Below are 18,422 nucleotides of genomic sequence, written 5' to 3'. Positions count from 1 at the left end.
GGTTGTAGTTGTAGAATGAGTTGGTGTTGTAGTCGGTGTTCCACTTGTAGTTGTAGAATGAGTTGGTGTTGTTGTAGTAAAACCTGTTGTTGTAGTAGGTGTTTCAGGTGTAGTTGTAGAATGAGTCAGTGTTGTTGTAGTAGAACCCGTTGTTGTAGTCGGGGTTGTAGTTGTAGAATGAGTTGGTGTTGTTGTAGTCAGGGTTGTAGTTGTAGAATGAGTTGGTGTTGTAGTCGGTGTTCCACTTGTAGTTGTAGAATGAGTCGGTGTTGTTGTAGTAGAACCCGTTGTTGTAGTCGGGGTTGTAGTTGTAGAATGAGTTGGTGTTGTTGTAGTCAGGGTTGTAGTTGTAGAATGAGTTGGTGTTGTAGTCGGTGTTCCAGTTGTGGTTGTAGAATGAGTTGGTGTTGTTGTAGTAAAACCTGTTGTTGTAGTCGGGGTTGTAGTTGTAGAATGAGTTGGTGTTGTTGTAGTCAGGGTTGTAGTTGTAGAATGAGTTGGTGTTGTAGTCGGTGTTCCACTTGTAGTTGTAGAATGAGTCGGTGTTGTTGTAGTAGAACCCGTTGTTGTAGTCGGGGTTGTAGTTGTAGAATGAGTTGGTGTTGTTGTAGTCAGGGTTGTAGTTGTAGAATGAGTTGGTGTTGTTGTAGTCAGGGTTGTAGTTGTAGAATGAGTTGGTGTTGTAGTCGGTGTTCCACTTGTAGTTGTAGAATGAGTTGGTGTTGTTGTAGTAAAACCTGTTGTTGTAGTAGGTGTTTCAGGTGTAGTTGTAGAATGAGTCGGTGTTGTTGTAGTAGAACCCGTTGTTGTAGTCGGGGTTGTAGTTGTAGAATGAGTTGGTGTTGTTGTAGTCAGGGTTGTAGTTGTAGAATGAGTTGGTGTTGTAGTCGGTGTTCCACTTGTAGTTGTAGAATGAGTCGGTGTTGTTGTAGTAGAACCCGTTGTTGTAGTCAGGGTTGTAGTTGTAGAATGAGTTGGTGTTGTTGTAGTCAGGGTTGTAGTTGTAGAATGAGTTGGTGTTGTAGTCGGTGTTCCAGTTGTGGTTGTAGAATGAGTTGGTGTTGTTGTAGTAAAACCTGTTGTTGTAGTCGGGGTTGTAGTTGTAGAATGAGTTGGTGTTGTTGTAGTCAGGGTTGTAGTTGTAGAATGAGTTGGTGTTGTAGTCGGTGTTCCACTTGTAGTTGTAGAATGAGTCGGTGTTGTTGTAGTAGAACCCGTTGTTGTAGTCGGGGTTGTAGTTGTAGAATGAGTTGGTGTTGTTGTAGTCAGGGTTGTAGTTGTAGAATGAGTTGGTGTTGTAGTCGGTGTTCCACTTGTAGTTGTAGAATGAGTTGGTGTTGTTGTAGTCAGGGTTGTAGTTGTAGAATGAGTTGGTGTTGTTGTAGTCAGGGTTGTAGTTGTAGAATGAGTTGGTGTTGTAGTCGGTGTTCCACTTGTAGTTGTAGAATGAGTTGGTGTTGTTGTAGTAAAACCTGTTGTTGTAGTAGGTGTTTCAGGTGTAGTTGTAGAATGAGTCGGTGTTGTTGTAGTAGAACCCGTTGTTGTAGTCGGGGTTGTAGTTGTAGAATGAGTTGGTGTTGTTGTAGTCAGGGTTGTAGTTGTAGAATGAGTTGGTGTTGTAGTCGGTGTTCCACTTGTAGTTGTAGAATGAGTCGGTGTTGTTGTAGTAGAACCCGTTGTTGTAGTCAGGGTTGTAGTTGTAGAATGAGTTGGTGTTGTTGTAGTCAGGGTTGTAGTTGTAGAATGAGTTGGTGTTGTAGTCGGTGTTCCAGTTGTGGTTGTAGAATGAGTTGGTGTTGTTGTAGTAAAACCTGTTGTTGTAGTCGGGGTTGTAGTTGTAGAATGAGTTGGTGTTGTTGTAGTCAGGGTTGTAGTTGTAGAATGAGTTGGTGTTGTAGTCGGTGTTCCACTTGTAGTTGTAGAATGAGTCGGTGTTGTTGTAGTAGAACCCGTTGTTGTAGTCGGGGTTGTAGTTGTAGAATGAGTTGGTGTTGTTGTAGTCAGGGTTGTAGTTGTAGAATGAGTTGGTGTTGTAGTCGGTGTTCCACTTGTAGTTGTAGAATGAGTTGGTGTTGTTGTAGTCAGGGTTGTAGTTGTAGAATGAGTTGGTGTTGTTGTAGTCAGGGTTGTAGTTGTAGAATGAGTTGGTGTTGTAGTCGGTGTTCCACTTGTAGTTGTAGAATGAGTTGGTGTTGTTGTAGTAAAACCTGTTGTTGTAGTAGGTGTTTCAGGTGTAGTTGTAGAATGAGTTGGTGTTGTTGTAGTAGAACCCGTTGTTGTAGTCGGGGTTGTAGTTGTAGAATGAGTTGGTGTTGTTGTAGTCAGGGTTGTAGTTGTAGAATGAGTTGGTGTTGTAGTCGGTGTTCCACTTGTAGTTGTAGAATGAGTCGGTGTTGTTGTAGTAGAACCCGTTGTTGTAGTCAGGGTTGTAGTTGTAGAATGAGTTGGTGTTGTTGTAGTCAGGGTTGTAGTTGTAGAATGAGTTGGTGTTGTAGTCGGTGTTCCAGTTGTGGTTGTAGAATGAGTTGGTGTTGTTGTAGTAAAACCTGTTGTTGTAGTCGGGGTTGTAGTTGTAGAATGAGTTGGTGTTGTTGTAGTCAGGGTTGTAGTTGTAGAATGAGTTGGTGTTGTAGTCGGTGTTCCACTTGTAGTTGTAGAATGAGTCGGTGTTGTTGTAGTAGAACCCGTTGTTGTAGTCGGGGTTGTAGTTGAAGAATGAGTTGGTGTTGTTGTAGTCAGGGTTGTAGTTGTAGAATGAGTTGGTGTTGTAGTCGGTGTTCCACTTGTAGTTGTAGAATGAGTTGGTGTTGTTGTAGTCAGGGTTGTAGTTGTAGAATGAGTTGGTGTTGTAGTCGGTGTTCCACTTGTAGTTGTAGAATGAGTCGGTGTTGTTGTAGTAGAACCCGTTGTTGTAGTCGGGGTTGTAGTTGTAGAATGAGTTGGTGTTGTTGTAGTCAGGGTTGTAGTTGTAGAATGAGTTGGTGTTGTAGTCGGTGTTCCACTTGTAGTTGTAGAATGAGTTGGTGTTGTAGTCGGTGTTCCACTAGTAGTTGTAGAATGAGTTGGTGTTGTAGTCGGTGTTCCAGTTGTAGAACGAGGTGTTGTTGTAGTCTGTGTTCCAGGTGTAGTTGTAGAATGAATCGTTGTCGAATATGTTGTCGTTGTAGGTGGTGTTGTAGTTGTAGTGGTTTTTGGACAGTGATCGTCACAACAGTCCACACATTTTTGTTTTTCTTCATCAAATATGGGTTTATCTTTTGGGCATTCAGGATAGCAGCCTCCACAAGTCATATCAAAAAGATTGTTATAGTACATCAATATTTTTTTGTACTGACTTGTTGTTATTCAAATTCTTTTTTTAAGGAAAAAGAAATGCTTTTAAATCTTGGACAGTGGTCCAATTAGCGTCACAGTTTCTCAAAGAAATTAGCCAAATTTTCATGACTGTAATGCTCGCAGTTATCATATATAAGAATGTATAAATGTACACTTACCTTCAAAGGAGTGCATATATTTAATACAATGTCCTTCGGGATTTTCACAGGTCTTTGTGCAGTTTTCGGAGCAAATTTTATAGTGCCATGTGCATTCACCATGTTTATTGTAGAAATCACAAAATACAGCTGGAAAGAAAGAAACAAAGAAATGTGTCTAAAGGAAAGGGAAATTTCTAGGTGCTGGTCATTAAATCAAATTAAGATAGAAGACCTGATGTAAATTTTATTAAAAAATTGATTTGTAAGAATGAAACTTATTACCTTATGACCTCTTAAAAATAGGTAGGGTTATATTTTACAACACATACACACACACACACACACACACACACACACACAATGGATGGGTGGATGGATGGATTTCACAGCAGCCTTGTAATTATATTTAGGGATATAATTTATCACTCTTATCTTTTTCAGTGCCCTGTGTTAACATAGTGCCAAGAAGCTACTTGAATTCCACTTGCACAGAGGTTGATTAACTTGTTAATATTTTTATTTTTTTTTAACTGCGTACAACTCTAGATACTGCAGCTCCTCTGAAAAAGAGAGCCTCTCTGGTATAACAATCACGCACCTCAAAGCAGATAACCTGTAAATTGGAGAGGAAATGGCGTCTCATCAATTTAGAGATCATCATTTAGCCCAGAAATCCACTGCTGCTCTATAAAAAAAAAGCCCTCTGTAAAGCTAAAACAGATCGCAGGGTATAAGAACAACCTCACATTTCTTTTCAGCACTGTGGCCAGGCTGACATAAAATCAGAGCTATCATGGTCCTGGGTCTCGGGCCCAGGTTTTTCAAGGGTGTTTTTGGGACTTTTGACACATTGCTTTATTAAGAACACACAGCATGGAATGAGGAAGATAGCGACACAGACCAAGGAAAACACAGTGCTTAAATACACAGAGGGATAACGAAGGAATGAGACACAGGAGGAGAGCACAGCTGGGAGCAATTAAACCAGACGAGACCAAGGGACGCAAAACTAGAAACATTAATATTGGACACAGACTGTCAAAGTATAACAGGAAGTGACGGGAAAACACACACGGAGACCAGACCCAGACAGACAAGACACAGACGAGACCGGGGGAGAACGGACCTTAAAACATAACTGAGGCCACAAGAAACAAGATTACAGGAAGGGACCATAACAAATCTAAGAACTAAACATCATTACCTGATAAATAAATTAGCAGTATAAGCAAACTAGACTTCAAAACTAAGATACACAGAGAACATAATGAAACAAACAAAATCAAAGAACCAACAAACATAACAATTCTGGGATGATGACCCAGGTTCCCTAACACTTTTGGGTCAACACCACAACCTCCACAGTCTGCAGCCCACACTGTGACTCTGCCGAACTAAACATTCCTTTAACATTAACTATTAATGACTTCATGAATTTCTTCACAAATAAAATTTGAACCATTAGAGAAAATATTTCTCGCAACCATCTCACAGACACAATATTATGTACAACCACCTTTAAGTAAACTTTTACTTTAAAATTATTTAGACACTTTCTCTCCAATTGATCTTGGGCTTGTCCTGCTAGATCTCATTGCAGCATTGGATATTATACTGTTGACCATAACATTTTATTACAGCAATTAGAACATGCTGCAGTTATCATTCTACAACTGTATGCTGAATGTACTGTGCTGGAGTGGTTTGAATCATGTCTATCTAATTGAATTGAATTTTCTATCTAATTGAATTGAATTTTTAAATGTAAATGGAGAGTCTTCTTCACACACTGGGGTTAATTACGGAGTGTGCTTACTTATGCTTACTGTGTGCTTACTTGTGGTTCCCAGAGTATTTAAAAGTTGAATGGAAGGCGGAGCCTTCAGGCCCCTCTGCTGTGGAACCAGGTTCCAGTTTGGAAATGGAGACAGACACCCTCTTTACTTTTAAGATTAGGCTTAAAAATTTTTTTGATAAAGCATATAGTTAGGGCTGGATCAGGTGACCTTGAATGCTCCTTAGTTATGATATAATAGGGTCTAGACTGCTCAGGGATCCAGTGACCTTTTTCACTTGTATGTGTTTATACATCCCTCTGCATTTAATTATTAGTTATTATTAATCTCTGGCTCTCTTCCAAGGCATGTCTTTGTTCTGTCGTCATCCCCACCCCAACGCGGCAGAAATAAAAAATTTAAGCCACAATCCAAAAATACTAAAATCATAAACTGAAAAACTGAAATGTGTCACAAAAATAAGATACTCAAAACAGGAACTTAAGATTTTAAGTTTAAGATAAAAAGAAAAGAAGACAAAAATCAGTAATATTAAACAAGAAGCCAAACCTGAAGAACATAACCTCAGCATGACTATGAAAGTGCCTTTGTTCTATTTTTTATTTTTTTTACTTATGTCTAACATATAACCAATGACTCAACATTTAAAAAAAAATTAAGTTTACACATGTATACAGCTAAACCTCCGAGTTCTACAGTATATTAGAACCTGTTTGGCTCAGAGTAATAAAACAAGTACAAGTATTTATTGTAGTGCTGTCAATAGATTAAAAAAAACAAACTAATTAATCTCACATGTAATTAATCACGAATAATCACAATTACTTGATCAATTGCCTGGTTGCATTTACTTTTTTTTACAACTTTATATTTAAGCTTGTAACTGACATTTATGCAATTTAACAAAGTAAATGCAGAATAAACACAAAGAATGTATGCTTAAATTGAAAGAGAATTTGAATAGTTTTCTTCAATCCTTTAGCACAGGTTCTCTCCTGTGAAATACAACAAAACAGAAAACAAACAAACAAAACTATATACTAATAGGTAAGTATACACTATATAGATATAATATATATTAGTGCTGTCAAACAAATAAAATGTTTAATCTGATTCATCACAGGGTTACTGTGATGTTGAAAACTGAGCTTCCTCCACTTTCGTACCATTGATTCATTAATGTTGAATTCTCTCGCAGCTGCTCTATTCCCATGTTGTTGCAGTATATTAATGACTAACCTCGTATTGTGGATGTATTATCGCAGTTGTTCTTCTGACTGAACTTTGGTCCGCTTACAGCATCCTGCAATGCGATTGCATTTGTCCCTAACCATCAGGAACCCTCTCCTTAACTTTTATCAATTGGAAAAAAGTTAGCATTCATCCTCCAACTTCACTGTTTATGTTATGCTAATATAGCTGTGTCGCTAGCGATCACGTAGCACATCATTATATACCAACTACCCCAACTTCAGTAACCCTAAAAAGTCACTGCTGTTTAGTTTTCTGTCTTCCTTTATGTTGGAAGTGATACCCGAGCTGTACATTTTAAATTTTTTCATAAATCTCTCAGTCAGAACATGGCATATCATGCTTAGGTGGATACTAGCGAGCTAACTTCCTGCTAACTTCTAACTCCGTTAAAAAACATCGTGGCGCAAGAGTTGGCAGTTCATCTTGTAATCGGAAGGTTGCCGGTTCGAGCCCCGGCTCGGACAGTCTCGGTCATTGTGTCCTTGGGCAAGACACTTCACTCGTTGCCATCACCAGTGTGTGAATGGGTGGATGACTGAACGTGTAAAGCGCTTTGGGGTCCTTAGGGACTAAGTAAAGCACTATACAAATACAGGCCATTTACCGTTAAATGTAATAAATTCTGTTTTCATGGATGCCTGGATGTTAAACTTAATTGTTACACCTGGTAAAGCAGCAACACTGACCATTTTATTAAAGATGAAAGAGTTTAGACAGTTTTTAACTCTCAGTGAAGCCACAGTGTTCGTTTGACTTTGGGACCTTAAGTGGACAGTGTTTTGGACCCAGATTACTCTGCGAGGCTCAAGCAGTGTGGCTTCGTAGCTTACCAAAGTAGTACTAAAACATTTTTTGACGGATTTTTGAGTGCCGTGTACCACATACACAATGCTAGGTCAGTAAGCACAACCAGAATTCATACATTAAGGCACATGCTGTTGATTTTTGAGAAAATTAAAGGATTTTAAGTGCGCCTTATAGTGCAGAAAATACGGTATACAGAAGAAAGTATATATATCTCTATCTCTATCTATCTATCTATCTATCTATCTATATAAAGGTATATATCGTTACCTCAGATGCTTCAAATTATACCGCGATATTGATTTCAGGCCATATCGCCCAGCACCTAAGTGAAGAATTAACTACTTACGACAGATCTCTGGAGTTCTCCATTCAACACAAACACCGGCCTCAGCACAGGCCTGAGCATAAACCGCAACTGCTGTGCAGAAACATTCACAGTCTCCTCCTTTGTCACAGGTACACGAGTCTTTCACACAGTTTTCATAAAATGGAAGGTGGTCTACCTATTTAATCATGAAAAATGTATTTAAAAGGTTTGACAATATGTATGCTAATATTATCATAATATGGAACTAAATTGGGCATATTACAAACGCATTACCTTATAGTGGCATTCTTTAAATGTATCTTTTATAATACGACACATTGTTTTTGCCCAGTTTTCTCTGGGTGCTGACATACAAGTTTCAAGATTAGTTGTCTCATCTGGAAAATTGCCAGACAGTTTCCAGCTGTTTGCAAACTCTAGTGGATTGCTCACTACTAGCTGACCCTGGGTAGTGAAGTCATTCTTTGCATTACCATCAAAATTTCCACACAAGCCACACACCTTCCCCTGAAAAGGAAAATAGATTTCATTCTTGTTAATCTGCATCTAAAATGTTTCCAAATATTACATTACAGACATACAATAATTCATTTTTAAATGGTCACTTACAGAGTACTGTGGTTCCAGTCGAATTATAACTGTTGTTTTATGATCCGATATAATTGTTAGACCAATGTCAAATTCAATGACCAGATAGAAACCAAGCTGCCTTTTGGTGTACTGAATCTCAGTGTCATTTGGAGAAATGACCATCCCTTCATATTCAGAATCAAATTCAGAATAAGAATACTTTATTAATCGATAAATAAAATATGTGGTTACAACTGTTTCAAGACATTAAGCATGGTAACAGTCTAAACTAAATTAAATAATTTAATATATTACAAAGTAACAAAATATAAGAAATAGCTCCAACATATAAAAAAGCTCAATTATAAACATTCAAAATATTAAACAGATTAAATACCTATTACTGACTGTACACTGTTTAACTTTATTTGTTACTTTCACTGTAAAAATGTGCAAAAGGGTGTAGTTGTTGCATTGTGTGCTGTGCAATTTGAGTTGTACAGATAGATAGTCACAGTTAGGAATGATTTACCCTTTGAAAGTGTGATTTCATTTTCCTATAATGGGAAGTAAAGGGAGATTTCTTTCAATTTAATGTAAAAATGCAGTTAAAAAATGCATAAAAAAATCTTTTCCTCTACTTGCCAGTAGCCACAAATGCATTTACTTTATTTTGTGCATTTTTATTTAACATTTTATTTGAATTCTTGACTTCTGGCCTTACCCCCAGCTGGATCCTGATCTTTCTGAAGCATATAGGGTTTGGAAGTTCACAAATCTCACTTTCTATGATAACAGTGAAGTTGTTCTCCAGTGTTTTATTGCCACATGTGTTCTTAAACGAGACAAGCATTAACATGTTTATTTTATACACACAGAGACCGCTGATCAAATCAAATTTCTGCCTGTCCTGTACTGTGTTGAATCCTTTTCATTTTTCTAAAACACAACTCCAGCTGTTTTCTGACAGCTGGAGTTGTGAAAAATATATTACATATGCAAATGCATCTTGTGATGTAAGAACAAATATGATAAGAACTCTGAGTAATCACGATAAAATGAACATAAAAATATTTCTGATAAAAAGGCATGTATTACCTTGATAACAGTGTAAGACATCTGTCCGTGAAAGCCATATGAATTCTCATCGAATGTAATGTAGTGACCACTTCCATAAATAATACAGGTTCCTGGACATTTATTGTCTGTGCACTGCCATTTTCCACTGTTGCAGGTGCTAAATGTTTCAGAAAGGACTGAAATTAAATACATTTTATAATAAGACTAAAACTAATATAATGTATTATCAGTTTCAGTTATGCTGTGTCAAACAATCAATCAATAAATCAATCAATCATACCAGGTGTTGCATTTCTCATAGATTTTTTCTCCACTGGAATAATGTTTCTCGCCATGCTGACATGGACATTCATTTTCTTTTACACAGGAACCTTTACCATCATCAACGAGGCCTCTGGGACAGAGACAGCCAGATTTACACTCAGTGGCATCCTGGGCAGATAAAAAGGTCACAGTGACAGAAACAACATAAAAAATAGAAAACAGATGACTGTTAAAACCAACATAACATTGATAACGCATGAATGCACACTTTTTATGTAAATTTTGAAAATAGTTAGTAAACCTAAAATGTAGGTCTTGATCTGCAAAAACAGCTTACGCATTCATTGTCCGGATTTAAACAAGTTGGAGCACACTGTAGTCCAACTCTTACGTCTGCAGTGGAGCAGTTGAAGTATTTTTTTGGAGAAAGGCATGCTGTAACAGAAGCAAGAACTAATTTAATATTCTGTAATTACTACAAATCAATTTTATAGTGGAAAAGGATCTAATTAAAAACTGACTTAAAGAGCCAGCTGCCTGAGGATTGCAATGAAGAACTCCATCAGTGCACACGCTAGAAAAAGACACCAAAAAAAAGGCAATGAAACACAAAAGGACTTTAAAATATAGTTTGTACCAATTTGACATATTGCTTGCATTATGGTCATGCTTAATCCTTACTTTAATTTGGAGTCTTTAAATAACTCACCAGTTGTCGTCTTTGATGCTGATGGTCATCCCTGGTTCAATGGTTTTTTCATTATGGTAACAGGGACACTTTGCTTTGGGGACACAGATGTCTTTGTCATCTAGGTACTGATCTTCAGCGCAGGAACAGCCGCCCACAGGCAAGAAGTCAGAGGTGCAGCTCTGCTCCTTTGAGCTCAGTGATCTGCAAGTCAGCTGACATCTCTGATTTTTGTAAGAGAAGGTCTGAGATTTTGGGCAGTTCTTGGTGTGTTTGTCTGTGTTACAGAAAATATGATAGTGATTGCCTCATAGTTTTGAATTAACTAATAAAAAGAGAACATGCTCATCAAACTTTATTACTTTATTACTTTCAGATACCCTTACCGCAAACATCCTTTCTCCAGTCTGTCAAGAACACTCCCTTTGATGCACAAGCTCTTGCAAAGGAGGAGAAGACAGCACACAGGCAGTCCTCGCTCTTCTCACAGTTACAGCTAGCATAAATACATCGCTGCAGAAGACAGCAAACACTTTTATGGTATTACAGTCCCATCAAATTCAATTAAAGACAAACAGAAGTTTTTTTGTACCTTGTAGTAAATCTCAGGATCCATCACAGAACGGCACCGTGCAAAGGTACTATTTGACTGTCGTAGTAAGGCGCACCAGTGTTTGGCATATTTTTCTACAAGTAGATTAACAGTTCTGAATATTTTTACAATATTTATATTTCTTGTGTGATCAGATATATATATCACAGAAAATCTGTCTTGAGCAGTTACAAATCAAAAGCAATATGCTTGATATTAATAGTTAATAGTTTACCATTTTCCGTTCTAAGAGAACAAGGGTCAGCAAATCGTCCTTGTCCATCTTTGCACGTATAGTCAGCCTTCCAAGAATTACTAAAAGTTGCTTCTTCTCCCTCAACCATCCCCTGACGAGTCTTCATGTCATCATATTGCATCATGTTGTAATTCCCACATAAACCTAAGAATTACAGGAAGTCCAATAAGTACAAAGGCTCTAAAAACTATTGGCTCTATTAAAGTTTTGAGCACTTTGAAAGTGTTTATTTTCTTCTTTTTTATTTTTAATTATTTTAATTATTATTTTTATTGCTTTGTGAGACAAACAAACGACAGAAATAATAATAATTACTTTTACCTTCAAGACCCATGGTATATTGATATTTTAATATATACAAATTAACTGATAGTTGTACTTCTGATTATGGTTAACGTCTAATATAAAACGTACCACGTGTCTTTTCTCTGTAGCTCTGCTCCAGACTGACATAGACTTGCATCAGAGGCACATGCTGGATCTGAATTTGTAAACCAAAACTTGTCTGGAGCATGATGTGAAAGGATGAAGCATGGAATATACTGATGTCTCCTATGAGTCAAGAGAAAAATAAAAATCAGAAGATCATATTTACCATAAAACACTAAACTACATCTTAGTTTCTGACATACCTGAGTCATAAGGCAAAGTGACCTCCTGTCCATTCTTCATCTTCACTCTGCCTTCAGAGGTGAAAATTATGGCCTGAATGAAAAAAAAAATTGCTATCAGAGTGTTGCTCCGTGTAAATTATTATAATTACTGTGTTAGTGTTACACTCACATTGTTTTTGTCACTGTTCAGCTGAATTTTCAAGGTCTTGAGACAAGTGCCGTACTGGTGATCTGAACATTGTGTCAAATGTGCCAGAATGGTAAAATTTTGACTCATATAATCCTGAAATATACATAGAGCACTATGAGCATGCCTATATAAAATGCCACCTTAATATCAGAAGATTGTATATCTTTAAAAGTTGGAGGCGGTGACTCATTCACCTTGCTTTCCACTTTAGCCAGAATGTAGTCACAGTCTCCATGGAAGGTGAAGTCTTTCCCATCAAAGGTGGTTATGTATGAACCCTCTTCAACTGAACATGTAGCATGCATTTGAAGATTCTCACAAGACCATTTACCTGCAATGCATGTACTGAAAACACATAGACTTTAAGGAAAAAGCACACACTAATGAATTACAAATAATACTTTTGGAAAGACATGAAATGTGAAACATACCAGTTTTCTCCCCCCTCTTGGTAAACCGCATTGGACTTATAGATTTTGTCATGTTTGCACGGACATTCAGAACGAGGAATACACCTCCCCGTCACGGAAACATCATCAAACACAGTTCCTGATGAAGACATGACATGATAATGTTTTTAGACTGTATATATTACTGGTACTTAAACATTCAGGCATGATAAGTACAAAGAAACAGCACTAACCAGGAGGACAGAAGCAGCCATCTATATTGTGATCTTCACAAAGTAAACTTGAGTCTGGGAATCTGCAGGTATCGATGCAAGGAGACCCATTCTCATCATATACCATGGTGGGCGGGCAGTGTTTAGCTGTGAATATAGATGCTACAATTAGAATATGTAGAATAGGGTATGTGAACTACAAGAGGGATTTGTGTGTATCACATTGGAAGAAATGGGTGAACTATATAATAACACGCAGGCCCGATTTTGATTTTGCTAACCTTAGATAATATATCATGTATATTACTGGTAGCTAAATCTCACTCCCTAAGTGTTCATTTTTTATTTTTTCTTCACCTTTCTTTCTTTTGTATTTATGTACTTTCTGTTAAAAAAGGGAAAAAAAGACATGTAGGCAGATATCTGTAACACATTATTGAAGCTGATGAACATGATACTGTACAGTGATTGCTGAATATCAATAAAAACTAAATTTAAAAAAAATATGTAGACTGCATGGATGGGATTTATTATTATTTATTGTACCACTGAATCAATAACGTTTTTTCTTATTTTATTCAGTTTACATGTAAGGAATTGTTTTAAGAAAAACTGTGTTTTTAGTCAGGACATCAAAGCATATACACAATACTGGTGAACATTACCAACAATCTTCTCATAACCTCAAACTATGAACTCATCTTGTCCTGCTAGATATTTGTAGTGCATCTGAGAGTAATAAAAAATAGAGAATGTCAATTTTACTAAAGGAATGCCAGATGTTTTTTGAGATTATTATCAGCTAGATTCCTGTTTCTTAAGGTTTTCAATCACTCTTCTGTGCATAAAATACTCAGTATTGTTACAGACACATTTCAACCTACATGTGTCCTACATTTTCATTGTTAAATTCAGTAGTAAGAAAACCGATTCTCCCAAAATGCAAGTTTGTGGCTCCTAGAATTTCAAAAGTTGAATAAAGGTTAGCGTCTTTAATTATCAAGGTGTTAAGACTTCATCTCCCAGGAAGATTTTGCAGGAGAAAATGTAATTCTTTAAATGCATGTGTCAACGTCTTGAGAAAGGAGTAGAAATGACAACATAAAACCTTACCACACAACTCGGGAGTCCTCCAGTTGGGAGGTTTTCCTCCAGCATGGGAGCACTGTCGAGAGAACTCAGAGTATGTGCTGCAGACACAGGAGTGATTTAAATTGCTACAGCGACACAAATCCTTCACACAAGCCTGAATGTAAGGCTTATGATCAATAAGACTAGTGCAGGAGCTCCAGGATTCATTTTCAAAGAAGTCTTTGCAGATGTTTTCCTTAAAGGGACAAAAGAGACAGTTAATGGAGGCACAGTTAATCTGTGCAGAAGGATTTATGCAAATACATATTTCTACATATCTATTGTTAAAGCTAGCTGGATAATAAAACTCACAAACTCCTTGCATGACTCTGTCACATTCTCAGTCTCCAGTGATGTATCTGCCTCTTCATTGGGGTCCTCACAGTTATCATTTGGACGAGGGGTTCTCCAATTCTTGCCAAACTTAATGGGGCTGATTTGTTGACCTTAATATGATGACATTAATGGTTACATTCTAACTCCTGCATATTACAGATGTAACAGATTAATATGAAATGAATATACACCTTCATCATAGAGGTCTGAATTGCCATCAAAATTTCCACAAAGTCCACAAGTGCGATTAACATATTCATCATCAATTTCCACCTGAAAAACACAGAAATGGGTTTATTTATTGTTGTTCATTAGACAATGAGTTGACTCAACCACTGATTAATCAGAGGAAAAATCACATTGCCACTTCTTGTTAAAAAAAACAAGAACCCCACTCCCAAACACGCATCACAAATATGTTTGCAACCTGGAAAAATCTGTTTTAAAATCAGGTCTTGAGTCAGTGTAAGGTTCAGCTGTGTTGAAAAACACATTATGTCTCATTTATTACCGTGACTGCGCCATCATTGTACCACATGACAGTGATGCCAACTTGGGAGTGAAGCTTTTTGTAAAAATTAGTTTTTTCCAATTGTACCCCGGCCTGGTAGTATGGCAGTTGAACACTGGGGGGAAAACAGAAAAGATATGACAGAATGTATGATATAGTTGTTTTCATTTTAAATTTTGAGGACCAAAAGAATTGCTGTTTCACTTGGCATTGTTTTGTTTTGTTTTTTACCTCTGGTCATCCAGAGTGACCGAATCCTTGCTGATGTTGTATAAATAACTATTAATTTTCACAACCACAAAACTTATTGTAGAGTTTCCATGATTCTTCTCCCTTTTTATGTCCATTGAGAACGTCTGGGAATTCTGGGAATCCTCGCAGGTTTTCACCAGCTTGTACTCACACATACTGGGAAACTGGTACACATCACCATCCAACGTCTTGAAGTGCTCCCTGCCCCATGTGCTACAAGTACTCTTGTAAACTGGGGAGCAAAAAAAAAAAAAAAAAAGACGTTTACCAAAATTTCTTCCCATGCACATAAATAATTTTGAAGCATTTTGAAATACTACAGAAAATCACAGTTACCAGTCTATCTTATTACAGACACTTTTCCAGTGTCCTGACCTTTGCATAAAGCTTTAACAATTAACCGTTAATGAATATTAAAAGATTCCTGTACCTTATACATATTACATGCATATCTGTTAAGCAGTTGCACCTTATGAAAAGTGTTTATCCAACAATCTAAAACATTCAGATCTTACCTGGCACGGCTTGGATATCGATAACATTTGACACAGAAAAAGCAAGGAAACACAACCACACAGCTCTCCACTTCATTGTTGCTGCTGTGGGCTCGCAGTTAAAAAGGAAGTTGACAGTGAGACAGTGGCCAGTGGCCCTTTATATAGAGACTGCTAATTTGTTTTGCTCCAACCCTCTATGAGCACTTTTTTTGTGATGAGGAAAACATGGTTTGACTGATTTGTTATATCGTCCGTATCTCTTGAGCAAACAAGCAGTGGTATGAGGCCTTTCCAGAGAATTTGGCTCCTTTCATGTATGATGATATATTTATTTTAGGGCTGTCAAATGATTAAAATTTTTAATCAGATTAATCACAGCCTAAAAATTAATTAATCATGATTAATCGCAACTTGAAATATGACCAAAATGTGTGCAAACATACGGACAGATAGCGGATTTTTACACACTTGTTAGTGTTATTTAATGCTAAGACCACGCTGAGTGGCCTGCGTTCACTCAGCGTGGTCTGACGTAGGCTGGGTGTTGTGCTGGAAGCGAATTAATCACAGCCTAAAAATTGATTAATCGCAACTCGAAATATATGTGTATATGTGTATATATGTGTAAAAATCGGGACAGATAGTGGTTTTTAACACACTTGTTTGTTTTATTTATTATTAATTGTGAGTACAAGCAGTACAAGCAGAACAGGGCTTCAAATAATTGTGAGGGATTTTTACTGAATGTTTTCCACCCGTTTAAATCTAGCACATTGTTTTATCCATATACATCTTCAAGTTCACAGAACATAGGCCTAATTCAACAGGCAAAATAGAAAAAATCTCCAATCATCCTTTTGGGTAAGGTAGATTAGTGCAAAAAAATATGAACAACAGTGAAAAGTATTGTTTAAATCACATTCAACCATAGAACAAGCTCTAAACACACGGTCCTCTGGTCTACTCATCCTTCAGCCAGTTGCTGAGACAAACCAACTTGTCCACGTTCTCTGAGTGCAGAGCAGACCTCTTCTTGTTCACAATGTGCCCTGCTACAGAGAACAGCCTCTCACAGGGCACTGTGGAGGCAGGAGTGGCCAGGTATCTGCGAGCAAGGCGGGCCAGCTGGCTGTGGGCTCCTGCATGAGCTGCCCACCACTGTAAGGGACAGTCCTCTAAGGCAGTGCAGGGCTCTGCTCTGTAGCGCTGTATGGCTCTGTCCTGCTGTACCTCCTCCTCTGACTCAGAGTCAGAGTCCATCTGCAGCAGGCTCAGCCTCTTCTTGGCTGGACCTTCTTCTGCAGTGTGTGATCTTCTAGGAGAGTCTTCATGCAGCATGCCTGCCAGTGTGGTCCACACTGCTTCTCTGTCAGTCTTGGGCACACTGCGTAGGTCTTTAAAACGTGGGTCCAGTGCAGTTGCGATCTGGAGCCATGCATAGTTGGTATGTTCCTGACGGGAAGCAAGGTCTTCCTTAAACTTCTCTTTAAACCTCACCACATATGCAGGGTCCTCATCAGTTACTTCCATGACACGGCGCAGGTGGCAGAAGGCTGGTAGAACTACAGAGCAGGAGACGTAGGCCTCTCCTCCCAGCAGTTCAGTCACATATCTGCAGTGGAATACACACACACACACACACACACAGACAAGACAGCAAATTAAAAAAAGCTTTTTAATACTAGGTAATATTAATAAAATATTTGATTTCATTTATTTTTTAAATAAGACATTTTCATAATAACAAAACTGATTTAAGATGTATGTTTGATACATTTAATCTAAACCTACAATTATGGTCACAATGACAGGCTCACCTGCAGGGCTCTAGAAGTGTCTCCAGTCTCTGGAGTTTGTCCCACTCTGGAGGCGTCAGGAGGACAAGTTTATGCTTTTGTTTATCCAGAGTCGCGGTTACTGCAGTTTGGTTGCGGATCAAGCGCTTCACCATCTCCAGCGTGGAGTTCCAGTGCGTAGGCACGTCCTGGGCCAACGGCTCCTGCTTGCGCCCCAGTGACACCTGCTCTGCGTTCAGCTCTGCTGTGTTTGCTGGGCTGTGCTTAAAATGGCCAACAATTTTGCGGCATTTGGCCAGCGCAGTGACAAAGCCACTGTCTGCGAGACTCACTGTGATGCATCTCTGTAGAATGTGCGCGGTACACGGCATGTGATTGAATGGCATGATGCGAGCCGCGGCGATCATATTACGCGCACTGTCCGTGCCTACTGTTGTCACCTTCTCCTCAATTCTCCACCTGCGAGCAACAGTCTGGAACTGCTCTGCACAAGCCTCCGCAAAGTGCCGCTCTTCCGTTTTCATTATAGTCAGCGCAAAGGATGTCAGACCCCAGGCTTCAGTGATTAAATGCGCAGTAACTCCCAGGTAATTGTCATTACTCAATGATGTCCAGTGGTCTCCTGTCAGAGCCACGCATTCTGTGTGAACTAAAGCCTCTTCTTTTTTCTTTTTCTCCGTTTCATACAGTTCGTGGATTCGAATTGTTATTGTGCTTCTCGCTGGGGGCTTGTAGGACGCGTCCTGAGATGCAACCTTTAAAACATCCGCAAAGCCCTTGTCCTCCACAATGCTTAGCGGTCTACAGTCCTTTGCTATCCATTTGGCTATATTGTCGGTCAGTTTGTCCAAAGAAGACTTACCGAGTGGCCTGCGTTCACTAAGAGTGGTCTGACGCAGGCCGGGTGAAGCTGCTGCCCCGACAAACGCGTGTTTGGCATTAAGGTGGTATTTTAAGGTCGAATTTGAACGGTGAAATTGAAACTCTTTACTACAGTGAGTGCAAATTACAACGCGTTTGTTTATTGTCCCATCTATGTTCTTCTTGTATTTAAATTCCCCATCCAGAAGGCCATCCTGTTCCTGCTTCTCCATTTTCAGTGGCGCGGTAAACAAATCAAGTGGAATTATGGGAGCGACTTTTCTGCGTGTTGCGCTAAATAGTTAAACATTCTAACGTAATTAATTCCAAAATTTAATTATCGCAATTAACGCGTTAATTTCGACAGCTATAATTTATTTACACTGTGTCCATCAACTTTATGCTTTCTTTTCAACAGTAATTGCTTTTCAAATGTAATAACATTTCAAATGAGGTCTACAGACTATACACATAACTATGCAAACTCACAGTAATGCACGT

General features: G+C 38.4%; 2 protein-coding genes across 2 annotated transcripts in view; both read right to left on the bottom strand.

Annotated features, from left to right (window-relative positions):
* Positions 1 to 15,402, bottom strand: part of LOC106097887 (mucin-2) — a 31,292-nt gene extending 15,890 nt beyond the window's left edge. The window contains exons 1-27 of the mRNA XM_019355917.1: positions 15,283 to 15,402; positions 14,747 to 14,999; positions 14,516 to 14,630; positions 14,196 to 14,277; positions 13,981 to 14,114; positions 13,651 to 13,864; positions 12,559 to 12,684; positions 12,347 to 12,464; positions 12,110 to 12,260; positions 11,895 to 12,008; positions 11,744 to 11,816; positions 11,526 to 11,663; positions 11,091 to 11,255; positions 10,856 to 10,950; positions 10,650 to 10,776; positions 10,285 to 10,540; positions 10,097 to 10,149; positions 9,913 to 10,010; positions 9,592 to 9,743; positions 9,330 to 9,468; positions 8,956 to 9,066; positions 8,764 to 8,788; positions 8,271 to 8,416; positions 7,935 to 8,168; positions 7,680 to 7,836; positions 3,495 to 3,623; positions 3,003 to 3,278 (exon numbers count right to left, since the gene is read on the bottom strand). Coding sequence (XP_019211462.1) covers positions 3,003 to 3,278; positions 3,495 to 3,623; positions 7,680 to 7,836; positions 7,935 to 8,168; positions 8,271 to 8,416; positions 8,764 to 8,788; positions 8,956 to 9,066; positions 9,330 to 9,468; positions 9,592 to 9,743; positions 9,913 to 10,010; positions 10,097 to 10,149; positions 10,285 to 10,540; positions 10,650 to 10,776; positions 10,856 to 10,950; positions 11,091 to 11,255; positions 11,526 to 11,663; positions 11,744 to 11,816; positions 11,895 to 12,008; positions 12,110 to 12,260; positions 12,347 to 12,464; positions 12,559 to 12,684; positions 13,651 to 13,864; positions 13,981 to 14,114; positions 14,196 to 14,277; positions 14,516 to 14,630; positions 14,747 to 14,999; positions 15,283 to 15,358 — 3,757 coding nt within the window. The 5' untranslated portion in view covers positions 15,359 to 15,402. The remainder of the gene's footprint in view (positions 1 to 3,002; positions 3,279 to 3,494; positions 3,624 to 7,679; positions 7,837 to 7,934; positions 8,169 to 8,270; positions 8,417 to 8,763; positions 8,789 to 8,955; positions 9,067 to 9,329; positions 9,469 to 9,591; positions 9,744 to 9,912; positions 10,011 to 10,096; positions 10,150 to 10,284; positions 10,541 to 10,649; positions 10,777 to 10,855; positions 10,951 to 11,090; positions 11,256 to 11,525; positions 11,664 to 11,743; positions 11,817 to 11,894; positions 12,009 to 12,109; positions 12,261 to 12,346; positions 12,465 to 12,558; positions 12,685 to 13,650; positions 13,865 to 13,980; positions 14,115 to 14,195; positions 14,278 to 14,515; positions 14,631 to 14,746; positions 15,000 to 15,282) is intronic.
* Positions 15,403 to 15,908: 506 nt separating this feature from the next.
* On the bottom strand, positions 15,909 to 18,240 carry LOC109200371 (zinc finger BED domain-containing protein 1-like). Its single transcript, XM_019355920.2, has 2 exons — positions 17,082 to 18,240; positions 15,909 to 16,876 (listed from the first exon to the last, which is right to left on the bottom strand). Exons 1-2 carry the CDS (start codon positions 18,152 to 18,154, stop codon positions 16,225 to 16,227), a joined length of 1,725 nt encoding a protein of 574 aa, XP_019211465.1. The 5' UTR covers positions 18,155 to 18,240; the 3' UTR covers positions 15,909 to 16,224.
* Positions 18,241 to 18,422: the final 182 nt, after the last annotated feature.

The sequence above is a fragment of the Oreochromis niloticus genome, linkage group LG7 (genome assembly GCF_001858045.2).
Source record: "Oreochromis niloticus isolate F11D_XX linkage group LG7, O_niloticus_UMD_NMBU, whole genome shotgun sequence".
NCBI classification, from domain to species: Eukaryota; Metazoa; Chordata; class Actinopteri; order Cichliformes; family Cichlidae; genus Oreochromis; species Oreochromis niloticus.
Note: the sequence above shows the minus strand (reverse complement) of the source record. Positions and strands in the feature narration are given on the sequence as shown.